General features: G+C 41.5%; 1 protein-coding gene across 2 annotated transcripts in view; it reads right to left on the bottom strand.

Annotated features, from left to right (window-relative positions):
* The window catches only part of megf10 (multiple EGF-like-domains 10), a 59,353-nt gene that overhangs the window by 41,959 nt on the left and 1,002 nt on the right, over nt 1-16,392 (bottom strand). The window contains exons 2-4 of one of the 2 annotated variants that reach the window (XM_056404335.1): nt 15,508-15,870; nt 5,895-6,030; nt 389-490 (exon numbers count right to left, since the gene is read on the bottom strand). In XM_056404335.1, coding sequence (XP_056260310.1) covers nt 389-490; nt 5,895-6,013 — 221 coding nt within the window. In that variant the 5' untranslated portion in view covers nt 6,014-6,030; nt 15,508-15,870. The remainder of the gene's footprint in view (nt 1-388; nt 491-5,894; nt 6,031-15,507; nt 15,871-16,392) is intronic. The other variant, XM_056404336.1, reaches the window with a different exon arrangement.

Here is a 16,392-nt window from a genome sequence, read left to right as displayed (position 1 = left end):
CTAAAGTATAAACTACGAATAAGCCTCATCAGCTCCAGAAAAAAATCAGTCTCTGGAGCTTGTGAAAACATTTTTTGTCAAACTTCTATTTTCTAAGATGAAATAAATAGTTTTGTTTGTCCTGACTGTGTGGTCATGTAGTTGCTAGTGTAGACTGATGTATTACCATGCCACAATGACATAAACTTGACAAAAATACACGAACATAAATCCTCACTGTGATGGATTTCCTGTCTGTGTGCTGTTTCAAGCCAGGGAGGAGGAGGAGGAGGAAACACTGGTTTGGAAAATGTCTGACAGATGAGGGAAATGTGTTGGTACAGTACAGAGGCTACAGCAGGCAAAGACAAAACCACCACTCTCTTCACATGTCTGATGTTGCCCATACCTGTGTCTGGTGCACTTGAACCAGTTCAGGATGTCGGTGCAGCTGGTGTAATAAACCTGGTCAAAAGGATGAGCGTACGACTCCTGGACCGTCACTGAGTAACTGAAAAACACAGGAAGAGAGAGAGGAACGACAGATCAGATACAAGGAGCAGGATCAGAGTATGTGTGTGTGTGTGTGTGTGTGTGTGTGTGTGTGTATGTGTGTGTGTGTGTGTGCAGAGGTTTTATGCACAACATCCAACCATTCATGTTTATCCCACAGGACTCCCGTTGACACACACCTCTATTAACCACTGACCGTTTGAATCAGGGTATCATTAAGATGCTTGTGTGGGTGTGTATGTATATGTGTGTTTGTAGCCTTGCTTCACTATATTTGTGGGGTCCAACAAATAGGAACCCATTTAAACTTGAGGGACCAAAAACCCTAGAGCCCAAATTTAAATAGCTGTGTGAAGGTTAGGACGGTTGAGAGCTGATGCCTCCATTCTTGTGTGTGTGTGTCAATGCAGAGTAAGATATCAGCAGCTTTTAGTCTATGAAATGTGCCAAAAAAAAAGTAACGTCTTCACACAGTTTGTTTAATCTGCCGAAAATATTCAGTTTTGCTATTGCTTCATAGCTAATGTTAGCATTAACAACTCAAACATTGTGAGTTCAGCATCACACAAAAACAACCCTTTTGTTCTGCATCTATTTCTAGCCCTCAAACCCTAACTCTGAAGTTAGCATGCTAACCAGCTAGCTCACTGTAGCTCCTTTAAAGCTGGAGTAGGTAATCTGGGAGATATTAGCCTGAGTTAGCTATATTTTGAAAGTATCCAGCCGAAAAACTCCCACCCCCTCCCTTCAACATGACTGTTGCTCGTACTCAATGCTGTCAAGCTAGTATGTTTGGTCATTTTTTGTTGGAAATACAGTTAGATGCAATAACTTATTGCTGGCTAGCTAGTAGCCACCCGTAGTAAGGTTGTATATCAAGTAAAGCTAGAAACATCCACAAAGTTAGCTACACTACTAATACTAAGTTAGCTATATTACTATTATTAAGTTAGCTATACTACTAGTACAGCTAATGTTTCTTTTGAACCTTGAATCTTCAGCAGCATGTCTATGAAAAAACTGTAGCACCTACCTAGCTGCACTGACATTTTTTCTTTTACTATCAGTCACACATTTCAGGTTGTTTTGCATGTTACAGCTTCCAGGATGAGAGCATTGCTAGCTCTGACTCCGAGTACACTCCAGAGCCAAGCACTTCATATTAGGGGTGGGCGGATCGATTTAAATATCGATAGTATCGATACTAACGTTGGTATTGGGTATTGATCGATACTTGTGTGATGAGATCGATTCTTAAGTTTCAGTTTATCTTCTGTAGAACTCCTGGCCGTATAACACCGCTCTTCTCTCTCTTGACTCATGCTCAATTAGCCCCTCCCCTTTCCTCCGCTCCGCGGCTTCCACTGCTACACTCACTCACTCACCCACCCACTCACCCACTCACTCACTCACCCACCCACCCACCCACTCACTCACTCACCCACCCACCACCCACTCACTCACTCACTCACTCACTCACCCACCCACTCACTCACTCACACTCACTCACTCACCCACCCACCCACTCACTCACTCACTCACCCACCCACCCACCCATCCACTCACCCACCCACCCACCCACCCACTCACTCACTCACTCACCCACCCACTCACTCACTCACTCACTCACTCACCCACCCACTCACTCACTCACTCACCCACCCACCCACCCACCCACTCACTCACTCACTCACTCACTCACTCACACCCACCCACTCACTCACTCACTCACTCACTCACTCACTCACCCACCCACTCACTCACTCACTGCCTGCGGCTTTTTATTTGCCTGAAAACTTTGTCCTGTGTTTTATTATCATCATAAACATGATTAATTAAAAGAAAACTTACAAAATAATTAAATAATCATGAAAATTCAAGTTTTCATTCAAATTTGCATATTAATGATGCATTCACTTAATAAATTATGATACATTGCTCCCCCCTACACAGAAGTACATGGTAGTAGTAAAAAGTATCGGTATTGGTATCGGTATCGGCAATACTGGCCCTGTATTTACTTGGTATTGGATCGATACCAAATTTTGCAGTATCGCACAGCCCTACTTCATATCACAGAGGCCGGGCTCGGGCTCGGAGGTGAGGGGGAGGCTGAGGAGGTTGTGGGAGAGCAGGTGTAGATGAGAAGGTATCTATAGTAGCAAATTATTTCTTAGTTTTTTCTGACCAACACCACCAATGCAACATTCAATAAAGCTCTAATAATAACATCTAATTTTTTTGTTATCTGTTATCTGCACAGGCCAGAATTCGAGAACTAGACTAGGAACAGTGGCATCACCTGCTGCAGCTCCGTCTGAGCTCTGTGACCCAAGACTGGTGTTTGATATGTTACAAATGACATCAGCAGATGCGCCTCAACCAGACCCTCCAGTTACAGGTCATCCCACCTGGTGCATTAGCCAGAAATGTCCACACATGGAAACCATATACAGAACCAGTCAAAAGTTCGGGAAAGTGTGTCCAAGCTTTTGACTGGTACTGTATCAAGTATTTTGCTGTCCTTTTTCCCAGGATGATGTAACAATACCAAGTACTATTTTTTTCTTTTTATACATTACTTGCGTAAATGTTTAGATTTGTATTTTATTATTTTGCATTCTTATTTATATGCACAATCTGTTCTGAGCTTTTTGAATAAAACCTTTAAAATGATACATGCCTTTTCCTTACACTTACACTTTTTTCATTTAGTCTCTCTTTGTATGCTACACAAAAAATAATAATCCGATGTGGTATGTCACTTGTTTATTTTATTTTTATGGACATAAATAATACACATATATATAACATTACTGAAAGATTATTAACAATATAAGATATATACACAATGAATCATTGCCATACACAATATATTTACTGTTGATTATAAGCAGAGGTGAGTGTCGGCTGACAGGTCAGGCTCTGCTGTGGCAATCTGTCCTTTAGAAAGAATATCACAATTAGCCAACATGTCTACAAAAATAACATTTAGATAATTAGATCTGAGTCTCTTCCAAGGACGTATAACAACTGTTGCTACATAGAAATACAAGTCTCAGGTTATTTTGCTGAGGGGAAGATGGTTTTATGGTATAAAATACTTATTTGAGAGGTTTGGTTAGTACATTGAGTGAAGCAGTTATGGAAATTGTTTCCCATATTTTTGTGTGGCTGATCGACACAGGTACACAAATAATAAATTCAACAGTTTTTTGCTAATATGAGAAATGGTCTCGACTGGATATTGTGAGGAGCACCCTTATGTATGTAAAACAAAAGAGCTAAAGATGAAAGAGGGATGCATTTATATGAATAACAGTGGTCTAAGCAATTAAAGGGATGGTCTCATCAGTCCGTGTTTTACAGCTATGGAAAGCTGCGTTTTGACCAAAAAGTACCTGGAACTAAAAGTTCCAAAACTTAAAGTTCCAGGTACTTTTCTTCAGGAACTTAAAGGTTCCTGTGGCCCATTGTTGTCTGTGTTTCCACTGCGGCCTAAAGTCCCGGGAAGACACTTTGAGGACATAACATGAGTGAAAATACGGGCCAAACTGCGTCCCGTACATATTCAACACAGGACGCAGCATTTTATATTCAAATCCATGTCGATCCCGTATTATATGTGATGGGTGGCAACATCAGCCACTCCGGTTGTTGTGGTCCTTTTTTTTTTTTTTAAAGTCCTGTTTCAGTTTTTTTACCTCCTCCTCTTACCTGTTTCACGGTGTGGAAAATGTGTTTGCTCGCTCGCTTGCTCCCTGCGGACTTTTAAACATGGCAGCTGAAATAAAATGCGGCCAGGACTCAACCAGTAAGAAATGTTCAGCACTGCAGACCACACCCCCCAAAGGTCCTGAACCTTTGGAGTACTACCCCCCGACCAGGTACCTTTTTGGGGGTCGATCAATTACCCCGTAAAAAAATTTAGACCCTGGTTCCTGCGGTGGATATTCATAGTGAATTTCTGTGATTCATCTCGCATGTCCATTACAAGACTACTCTATATTTAGGGTTAGACCCTAAAGTTAATATATTTACTATTAACATAGTTCCTCAAAAGGTTCCCGGTTCCTGGGGAAAGTTTCCTGCGGTGGAAATGCGGCTGAAGTTGGGGAGTCTTTCTCACAACTGAAAAAAGCCATGACAGACATAGACCATCAAACAACTACAGTGCAGACATCACCAAACATATTGGCTGCACAAATTACATACAAGGCAACGTTATGTGTAAACATAAAGTTAGTTACACTGCAGCATAGCTGATGTTGCATACACCCAGTGTTATCTAAAATTAGCTTTGGCTTATACATAAAACATACATTGGTTTATGATTAAACAGCTGGAACAGCTAATGAAGCAGTTAGCTATGTTAGTAACCCCCCCCCCCCCATCCACAAAACAAACATGATAATTACCTGTCTAACAGAAATACAGCCACCATCGCATCACTTTTTAGCTCCTCTGTTCCCTCAGTTGTCGCCATCAAGCTATGTCAGTGTTGACTCTTGCACTTTCCAATTTTATTTTCATGGCAGCTTTTTCTGTTACCGTCTTCCTTTGACGAGTGAAGCTGCTGCTGAGGTCACAGCCTTCGGTGGAACTGCTTTAACCTTCTGTGCCATTCCTGTGCGTCTTCTTCCTCTTCTCACCTGCGACTGCCGCTTGTCTGACACTGAAGCAGCTCGGCCATGCAGCAATAACCGCGAGTGAACGGCCAGAGAACGCACGGGCATGCTAGTGGGGTTGACAGCCAATCATTGCAACGCAATGATTCGCTGAGTTTTTATAGTCCTGTGACTGACACAGAGGATGGATATTTTTCTGTTTATTGTCAGAGCATTTCATTTATTCATTTCTATCGGAATGCTCAGACAACTTAAAGAAATATCACAAAAAGTGTTTCTGAAACAGATGAGCTACTCCAGCTTTAAGGTACGAAGGTCCAGACGTCACAGATTAACAGATTAATGTGTTTCAAGGTTTTTCAGATACTAAAACACTGCCAAATTATTTATTTATGATACAATTTTCATGGCAGCAACTATTTTAGCTTTCCTTGAATCAATGACATTTAGCATTCATGTTGCAAGCTAATCCACCAGGTATGTGCCCTTGCATGTATGTGATTGGCCAACGCAGTGTCTTATTGAATGATCTCAGGCTGCCTGACTGGTTAAAATGAATGAGAGGGCTGTGTTTTCCACACAGGACTACTGTCGCTCTGAATTCGGCCTGTGGGTCTCTCATATGGTTTGATCTCCTTTTTTTTTTTGCAAGTTTGGCCTGTAGAATTAGTTACCATGGCAACTGAAATGGGTGGGAGCGTGAACAGTCTTTGTAATACAGATCCCTGAGGTGAAAAGCCTTTTGAAAGAAAAGATAGCGGTATTGTGACTGACCTCTCCCAGTGGCTGCAGACGTTGGGATCCTCCAGGTTGAGGGAGGAAGCGATGCAAGGCAGGAAACAGAAGGCCACGGCCAGAAGAAGAGTCCTGTGGCTGTGCAGTAACGGAGCCATCTCAGTCAGAGCTGCACCTTCAGACAGGGAGGGATGAGGAGAGGACACAAGTTCACTGTCTGTATCGATAGGTTTCAAGCTCACAAAATAAAAAAGAATACAAAATAAATTCTTCTACTATCTAGACAAATGGCGTTCCTCACAGATTGTTCTCATTGTGTTTAATTCACCTGGCCCCATAGAGCCCTATATTCATCCCCAGTCTGGCCCCTTTATTTTAAATGGGCCGAAACTTCCATTTAAGCAAGTCAGGTCTCACATTTTTATATGATCATTTCCTGTTCAAGTGAATAGGAAAATGGTCTCAGATTTTGGTCGCCACTGTATCTAAAATCACCATCACCATGAAGGAGGAGGAGGACACAGAAAACTGAGTCCTACACCCAAACCCCTGTCTGTGTTTCTGTCAGCCATTCAGCAGGGCATACTTCTCTGTCTGCCCAGTGATCCTGACCATCAGTACTCCTGTCACATCACCCAAATCTGAGAGCCAGAGGACAGTCAAATAACTCCAGGCTGATAAAGTCAACTAACGAGAACAGAAAAGTAAACTGCGGTGATGATTACCCACCAGAGTTCATGGATGAAGAAATGCCACCTCCAACTTAACCTCTCTGAAACTGAACTCTTAAGTCGTTCCGGCCAATCAGTCTCTTCATCATGACATCAATATCAAAATCCTCTCCCTGACTTTCCTGTCTCTCTTTCACTGCAACTGTCAGAATAAAGGCGAAAAATGCCCCTAACAATCACGTCTTCATCCCTCAACCCAACCAAGGTCATGAGAAACTTGGGCTTCAAGTTTGATGATTTGCCATGGAAGTAATCTGTTAATGCACAAGATAGCAGACTATACAATCTGGTCCTGCTGGTGACAATATAAAAGTTCCTATCGTTGACTTATCGAAGTGATAAGAGTTTTTCAACAATTTTATTGTTTTAAGATCATTTTATTTTTAAACATTTAGAAATAATATTTATATTTGCATTTATTTTTTCTATACTTATATCTATCCTTTCACCAAATGATTTGTCGTCCCAATTGCAATACCTTCATGGCCCACAGGTTGGGAACCACTGCTCTATACAACATCAGACCTGACGACACAACAGTGTAAAGCTTAACTCACATGCTTCCATACCACTTCGCTTTGCACGGTAATTTCCCCACTCACAAACATATAATCAAGTTATTCAACATATGAATCGGCTATGAAGAAAACAATACAATCATATATTCTCCAGAACATGAAAGGACATGTTTACATTTAGGAACAGTCAGCTGTTTGTGTGGGAACAATGTGACGTCAGTTCAGAGGAGTGTGAGCACTGGTTTTTGACTTGCAGGGAGCAGGTTTATATAAGTTCACCTCTAGTTGTGGAACTTTGACCATGTTTTTTCTAAAATATCACTTACACTGGACTATATTCTAATATACAGTGAAAGTCAAAGGGTTCAGCACAGCTGCTCCAGCCACTCATCTCTGCAATGCCTCACACGAAGAGGAGCAGTCCATCAGTTGTGTGGAACTATTTTGGCTTTAAAAAGGAAGATGCTGCACAGCGTCAGGTATTGTGCAGAACCTGCCTTGCTACCGTTGCTACCTCACGGGGCAACACTACTAACCTGTATCAGCACTTTAAAACACACCTCAAAGCCATGTAGCATAGTTAGCATAGTTAGCATAGCCCGACAAGGATCACTGACCGAAATGTTTGAAAGCATACCTCCATATGAATGTAATTCAAAACGGCACAGGGAAACAGCAGAGTTTTTTTGCTGCTATAACTGACCTGTGGTTAAACCGTACATAGGGGCCCTGTGAGAGTCTTACGTTGCATTTCATTAATGAAGTTTTGGACCTCAGAGCTTTCTGCTTGCAAACTGCCTACTTCCCAGACGAGCACACAGGGCTGCAACAGGGGCACATTGCAGCCGGCCATGACGAGAGGCTTGCCAGCTGAGATCTCCAGGAAGAGAACGATGTCTGCATAACGACGGGCAATTTTTACATGTTTGCAAAGCTGTAAGTTAAACTAATCAGTCAATATACGACTGTGATTGAAGTAGTAAAAATAAAAATATGTCATTCATATCAATTCATGCATCATCTAATTTCATCATGACGTAGGCCTGGCCTACAGGAAAGAACATTTCATGTTTAGTATTGTGTTAGTCATAATATAGAATGATTTATTGCTTGTGAGGATAAAGAACTTAAAATAATAAAATAAAAAAATTACATATTAAATCGCATTATTGGTTAAAAACCCCCAAAACAATTCGATTATTTTCCCAAATGGTTCAGCCCTACTAAGACATCATCACTTCAGTCATCACAAACAAAGAGGAAAGAATACAGTGACCAATAACTCTCAGTGTACAGGAAATATGACATTAGTATTGTGTTAAGAAAACAATCTAAACCTTTTGATTTAGTTTAATATTAATATATTGGCTAAATTAAAGAAGCTGGTATGGTCTTCAGTGATGTGTGTTTATACATCAAAGGAACCCTGTTACAAATGTGAGACGTGTTCTACAAGAGGTGCTAAAGTCTAATCCAAAGTACTGCTTGATTCTCAGGAGGGATTTTTATTTGTATGTCTGGTCTCCTTCCTGAATGGTACAGAAACAGCTGGTTGCTCCAGCACGATATGGCAACTTTATTACTCCAGATGCTGGATGAATATAAAGGGGTCAGTAAGGTTAGTCCTGTGTCTTCTGGCGAGCCTCCTGTTGAAAAAGTTGGTTGATGGTGAAGCCTGTTAGATGTCTCCAGTGACTGTATGGCTGCTGACAGTGTGTCTGTGCAGGCACTTTATGGGCCAGCAGGGCCAGCGCTCTCAGGTTTCACTGGGCGAAGAGAGGGCACAGCTGCAGCCACCAACACTGAGACCCTCCCCACCCCAAGACAACTGCACTGCTGCACAAACAAGGGCCATGCTGTGTGTGTGAAAGGGCTCTAGACACACAACCCCTAATGGGGCGGATTAGGCTGGGCTGCATAACTTTGATACACTGTTCCAGGCAGCACAGTATTGACGCCTCTCTGTCCACTCACAAAGGACTGCCAGGAACCAAGACCTGCTGTCTGAAGTCCCTCCAGGTCCAGACAAAGGCTGTACTCAGGCCACGGACCCATATTTATTTGCAGGCACATGCGGTTTTCGGAGCCTGAAAGCATCCAAATGCAGCTAAAATGAGACATACAGATTTGTGTGATCTTTATTACGAGCTCCGTGCTCAAGTTTTCAACTGTCGGTAAAGGCTTTATATTTGGTGATACCACATGATCAAAGAGTCATTTGTCCGGTCAAAGGACTGATGTGACCGAGGTAGCTCTTCAAAACCGCACATACAGGAACAGATCTTCAGTCATGTGCGCTGCAAAAACATGACATGAAGAAAGGTCATACTCGCAAATCATTTTCTATCACGTTATCTCAAGATAACAACGCTTGTTATAGAGGTAACGAGATATTATCAGGTGAACACGATTTTGATTGAACCTCATACACTAAGTGGCAGTGACTCTCCTCCTTAGCAACAATCCTTAGTAACTCGTTAGCTGGCGAGGACTGATTATTATCTGATAATATCTTGTTATCTCTGGATAACAAAAATCATTTTCTCCTCATGATAGCTTGTTATCTCGGGATAACCAACTTTGTTATCTTGAGATATCGGGATAAAAAATATTATGTTTCCGTAGAAACATAACAAAAAACTGAATGACGTTTTTGAAACTTTAAACTAGAGTCTGTGTGGAAATAATTACAGCAGTCGGAGATGAACAATATTATAGAACTTTCCATGCGATATTTAAACCAGCAATAAGCTGAGTTGTTGTGACCTACTTGGTTAAACCTGCCATAATACCCACATTGGCACAAACGCCCTGAGCAGCAAGTCGCTGGTTCAACTCCCATCCAGCCAGACTGTTTGCTGCACGCCCTCCCCCTCCTCTCTCCCTGCATTTCCTGTCCGTCCAAAACCAAAGAACAACAACTCGGGGGGGGGGGGGGGGGGGCTGTAGTCTGATATACACACAAGGTTGGCAGTGCCATGACTGAAATTGTATGGCTGATAAAAACACACCAGGTTGTAAATTTCCCGACCAGCATGACAGCTACTCATGACATCATGATCATTTTAGGACACTCAAAGCTCAGCTCCACTTTCCCTGCGTCCCAGTTACACACTCTGTCACGATACACTAATTACAGCCATAGTCCGTTCACACTGGTAAACACTACAATTGAGCGTGTGGTGATGCTGGGTGGGCACTCTTGTCCCACAATGCAACAGACAGAAAAAAAAGTGAAATTTATAGATGGAATGACTCCGACAACAATAAACAAAAATAAAGCAATAAATCCTCGAAAAGTCAAAGTTGGAATGAACATCTTAGAACAAAGCAGAACAACTACAACTGCACTTTGTCAGAATGTTAGTTAGCATGCACAGCATCACCTTGCTCATGTAATGCAAAGCTTGCAGCGCTCAAAACTAAAGATACAGAAACTTCACTAAACATCTGCACACACACATCATCTGAGCAAAGACCAGTTCAGCTTTTTTTTTTTTTTTTTTCGCTTTGTTTGAGGAGTTCTCCCAGAAAGACGTGGGCACAAGCAGCTCTCTCACTTTCCCATCGACTCATTAGTTGTACCAAACAAAACAACAGCTGAGACTGATGGAGCTGGCCTACAGCTGACTCTAATGGATGTTAAGCGAGCATGACAAAGTACAGCTTGGACTGATTATAGTTTACCGAGTCCGACCGCATAATGTTGACTGTGATGGTCACACTGAGGATGACGGTGAGACAGTGGTACAGAATGATAAACTGCCTCCCTGACTGGAGGGTATTGCAGCAGACTAAAGTTTGCAGCTTCCAACACTCATCACAAACAAATTCTCATCGTTTCATCATTTCATTGAGAAACTCATTCAACATTTCTATCCATGCAAAATGTATTTCCACTTCATAACTTGAATCCACTGCTATTTCTGATAAATTAAGTAAATCACACAAAGATGTTTGTTGCTTTCACTTTTCCTGGCACCAGGGACGGAAGTAACCGGTCACATTTACCCTCCTTACACAGTTGCTTTATTGTGGGCTTGGAAAAAATCTGTAATTTCACACTTAAGTATTTTACTTGTTACATTTAAAGTTGAACTCATCACAGCGTAAAAACAAAAATCCCATGCTGAAGTTCTGATGAACTGTGTGTGTAAGAGTCAGATCAGTAGCTGCAGCACAGAAGAAGCTGCTGTTTTCATGCACTGCACATCAAACACACCTGCTGTGTTGCATGACCGACAGGTGCATGATGGGTCTACAAACGCTTAATGCTACAATACTGACAGTGGATCTTTCAGCTGTGGCTTCTATGTTGACTTCTACGCTCAGTGAGGTGTGCACCACCTCTCTGCTGTGTGTGAGTGGACTGATTATATTTTGCATTGAGAAGCAGATTGTGGAGGACTTCACAGTGCACGTGACTCAGGGGGATGTTCAGACAGTTGTGTACAACAAATGATCAACCATTGCTGCATTGCTTAGCAACATAACATTTTTTCTGTTTGGAAAAAGTTTATGTGGAGTTTATGCTGTTTATAAATCTCTGCCTTGTCTGCTGCTTTCTTCTGCTGTTGATTTGAGCAGTTATTTGATTTATGTTGTTTAATATTGCTGCATCAAGTCTATGGACACCAAGCAACAATGCTGAAACATAAAGCCAAACCTTGAAGTACCAAAAGCTGCAGTTTCTCTAATGACAACTAGAGTCTGGCTCCAACAGTGAGTCAGTCCCCATAGACTCCCATGTTAAAATGTCCAACTTTACAGCACAAATAAACATGTTTACAGCCTGGTACAAAAACTTTTTTAGTCTCCAGAGCTAATTTCTTCCTTCATGAAACCTGTTTATATAACTCACTTGTTTACATTTTATTAAGATTTAAAATGATGTATAATTGAGGGTGTGGCCTCTTTGGATTAGCTGGGAGGGGCGGAGTCAGACACTACCCAGATGACGACAGTGGAGCAACTCACTCTGAGCTTCAAAACTACTCTTCAGAAACCTGTGGGTGATGTGAGAAGGTTTTTTAATTGTATGGGATAATGTGGTGTTTCACTATTCTCTCTCAGTCACAGAGGTTTACAACCCATCCCATGAGGGTGTCACTTTTCCTCCCACCTTACTCTCCATTCCTCAACCCCATAAGGAATTATTTTCCACACAAGTGTGGTTGAGGAAGTGTGTGGAAAATGTATTGTTGATGTCTCTCTTGGACACAATGAATGCTGGATGCTGGATGTCTGTGTGTATGTGTATGTGTCACTGATTTCTTTCAGTGACACATACTGTAAGGCAGCACAACTCATGTAGTAACAAAGAGTTATTCTTTTTGTTGTACTGGAATCAGCCTGGACACAGCCTCTTGGAACTTGTTCCCGGTGCAAACCTCCTCCCTGCCAGCCTCATCTTCTTGTGTTGAGATTCTGCAGAAGTAGTACTTGGCATGCTTTGGTCTTAGTGGGAGCGGTAGTTTCGTTCCTCAGCTGTAGAGGACAACCCTACTGAAGCCGTCACGTTCCCCTAGCCATCTTCTCAGGTTCCAGATAAAATTTCTCTCCATGGCTTCAACTGTTGTCAATGGGAACTTGTAGACTAGGAGGATCCAGAGGAAGCATGGCAGGACCCGTGATAATCCACCCGCTGCATCCAATCTTCAGCTTGGACCAATGTCTTCCTCAGGTGTCCTTGATCAAATCAAACACTGGTGTCTACTTTCCCTCTTTTTAAGACCAAGCTCAAACTTTACTTGCTTAGTTTCAATGTCATTCTTGCTCATGTAACCAGCTTCTTCAGGTGCTCCACCAACCACTTGTCTTCAATATATGACATTGTTATTATTGTCATATGAAGGCTCACTCAACTTGATCTTCGGCAGGTTTCACTAGAGGCTGCATTGCCACCACAAACATGGTGACGGAGCTTGTGCAAACTAACACAATGTCTCCTTCTATCCTTTGCCACTCAGCTGCCAATTCTCTTCCTAGGGACTGTTCTGAGAGGCTTCTGGCTCCCTTCTCCACTGGCAGACATCTTGCCCTCCACCCTTTCTGTGAGCATCCATCCACCAGTAGCTGGTTTATCTGCGGCTTCCTCTCAAACGCCTCCTTCATGGGACTGTAAACTCCAACATTACAGTTGTCTTGATGGCTCCAGACCAGATAAGCTACTTCAAAGACGATAGAGATTACAGTATTGTAGTGCTAGATGTGGATTACCAATTCTAAAACACTAAATGCAACTTCAGTGGCAGGCTACATACCATTGCTTCACGCCATAGTAAGCCTGACCAGACTGGCAGGTCCTCAACCCAACACTGAAGACACCTCACATGAACAAACAAACAGGTCTGCGACATGTCAACACTGTTGCACTAACCTGTCCTTACAGTTTACACACTTGGTGGTCTGGAAAAATAAATGTGACTGTGACTGTGTGGTGTTGACAGGTGCAACTTATTAGACCCATTACAGTCCCTGGGGAACTATTTGTTCAGACTTTCTCCAGTGAGCCCCTCACCATTACCACGAACAGGTGGCACATGGAGAAGCTGCAATGAAATGACGAGGGATGTAAACTACACCTTTGAAAGGGGGAAGAGGAGGGGTGCAAGATGTTGTATGGTGATAGTGATGATTATATGATAAAAACTATTAAATCAAAGAACATCTTTAGGCTACGAGGTGTATCTGCTACTGATGACGTAACCAGTTACTCTGCAGCCTGTGTATACAACTGATAATTACAAATATACATCTAGATAAAACTAATGCAGTCTAATACAAGAGTGCTGCCATAAATCTTTCCTTCAAGAAGGTTAGAACTTCTTATTAAAATTGTTGTAGAGTTGTTGATTAGGTTGTATGATCATTGTGGAGGATGTCGTGTGTGGAGCTGTATTGTCTTTTATAAATGGGACAAAATAAAATCACCAATACACCACGCCGGGTGTCCGCAGACTTATAGCAGCAATATTAAGAAATATTAAGTTATAAACCAAACAGCTGCTGCTTCTTATAGAATTAACAGCAGAATAAAGCAGCAGAAAAGGCAGAGAAGTAAACAACATAAACTCCACAGCAGCTGCAGCCGAAAAACACTTCAGCACTAGTTTCACTTTTCAGACCCTGAGTCTACGTCCATTTGTTTTCACAGTCTCACACACTGTTCCCTTTTCTTTTCATCTGTTAAAGTAATGGCTTCTAATCATTCACATGTAATTAATGTTCTTTCCACGTTCCACATTATTAATATCTAATTTTATTAGGGAGCTATGAGTCTGTTGCAAGCTACAGCTATCCCCCCCTAACATAACATAACAATTTGGAAACACTGATTTTTCAACCTCATGATGACCCAGTGCCAGCAAATGCCTCCACATCCCAAAAAAAAAAGAGAATTTCAAATACAACCAGCCATTCAATGTCACACAAGATGTGAACTTGAAAACAAGCCTGAGGAAATGTGTCATCATCCATTTTTTGCATTTTTACCTCTCTCCCAATTATAGTCACTAATGTTTATTGAGGAAATAAAAACTTCTCATGTGATTTGATCAAACATGTAGAAAAACGGCTGAAGTGGACAGTGTTCCTGAGGAACATCGTAACCTGGGGTTGAATCAGTGTAATGACCCCACAGTCTGTGACAAACATATGTTAGGGCAGAAGCATCTCACTGCAGCAACCATGTCATCCATCCTGACACTGTTCCCTGACTGTAAGTGAATAAAGAACTGAAACACCCAGCTCTATTCCCAGAAAACCAGCTGCAGCATCCTCCCTCCTAAAATAGTCAAACCCTGTGACTTTTAAAGAGCAGTTTGGTTTGTGTTTAGTGGTGTAGTAACCTTTTCCGACTCTCTGCTGCTCAACTATCAATGGATGAGAGAGGTAGTAGGATGTAGGTCATCATCCTTTTTTCATTTTAGGGGCTTTGCATTCCTAAGAGACAGTTAATAGTTAGAATTACAGTAAGACGACATGTGTCTTAAAAGTATATTCATCATTTCTGGACTCCATTTTCAGCCTGAAAGAAAAGAAATTAAATATTTTCCCACCAGAGAAGTTATTATGTGGAGCATTTAGATCATTCTACTGGTGGATGAAGGGATTAGATTAGATCCTGCACATTATCTGCACATATATAGTGTTTATACAGTTGGGTCCAAAAGTCAGAGACCACTTTCCCATTCACTTATACACACTTATAAATACATACATTTGTACAATATGACATAGTATACTCTGGTAAGTACACATCCTACAGAAGCTGTGGAGTTGACTCTCAGCCTGAACCTCAGAAGTCTTTAATGACATCAACATGTAAATATATATTATTCACATGTCGTGTGTGATCACATCGTACAGGTACTCTGCTGACTTTTGAAGAGACATGTTTACCTTATCTATGAGAGAATAACAATCCTGCCGTGGCGCATGGATACGTCCTCCGGTGTTATAGTAATAAGTCCAGTAGTTAAGACAGAACAGCGCTGACCCTGTGAAAGCCCATAAGACGTGAGGCTGGAGTCATTCAGCTGTCTGTCGCAGGGTTCAGGCTCCGGCAGCGTCTCAACAACACACTGACTAAACTTGCCTCATTCTTAAAACACTGCCCGGACTGCTGCGTGACGTCACTCGCCTCTCCACCAATGACGGACTGTCATCCACCTACATGTCATCGGGCTCATTGGACTGAATGCAGCGCTGACTTCACATGATCGTGCTGGAGGTAAAACAAAGCGCGCTGGGAAGAACATTCAGCTGCGCCCAAAAAGTCAAAAACATTACAAACCAATCAGGCATGAGAATAAATAAAATATACAAAAATTCAACAAAAAAGACGAATAATAATAATAATAATAATAATAATAATAATAATAATAATAATAATAATAAAGAACGAATTCAAAGATGAAAAAAGGACAAATATATAATTCAAATGACTTCTTCAGACAAACATTTCAGAATATATATTAACTGCTGACATAGACTTTGTTACAAATTTGAGACTCGATGTTCAAGATCAATTAGAAACAAGTGAAATGACGGACTTGATCTAAGAAATTTCAGGAGGTTTACAATATTGCGTAAATTCGTATCCACTTATTTTGAATGTAAGGATAAGTATTTATGCAATAATATGTAACTTTCAAAGTCCTTCCAGACCTGTCCATGACGTCAATGGAAAACCTCAGCAGATCAAGAAAAGATGTGAAGAAGAGTTCATAAGGAGTTAGGTGAAGACAAATGCTGAGCTGAGAGAATCCCACAGCACTTCCACCA

The sequence above is a fragment of the Seriola aureovittata genome, chromosome 18 (genome assembly GCF_021018895.1).
Source record: "Seriola aureovittata isolate HTS-2021-v1 ecotype China chromosome 18, ASM2101889v1, whole genome shotgun sequence".
Taxonomy (NCBI): Eukaryota; Metazoa; Chordata; class Actinopteri; order Carangiformes; family Carangidae; genus Seriola; species Seriola aureovittata.
Note: the sequence above shows the minus strand (reverse complement) of the source record. Positions and strands in the feature narration are given on the sequence as shown.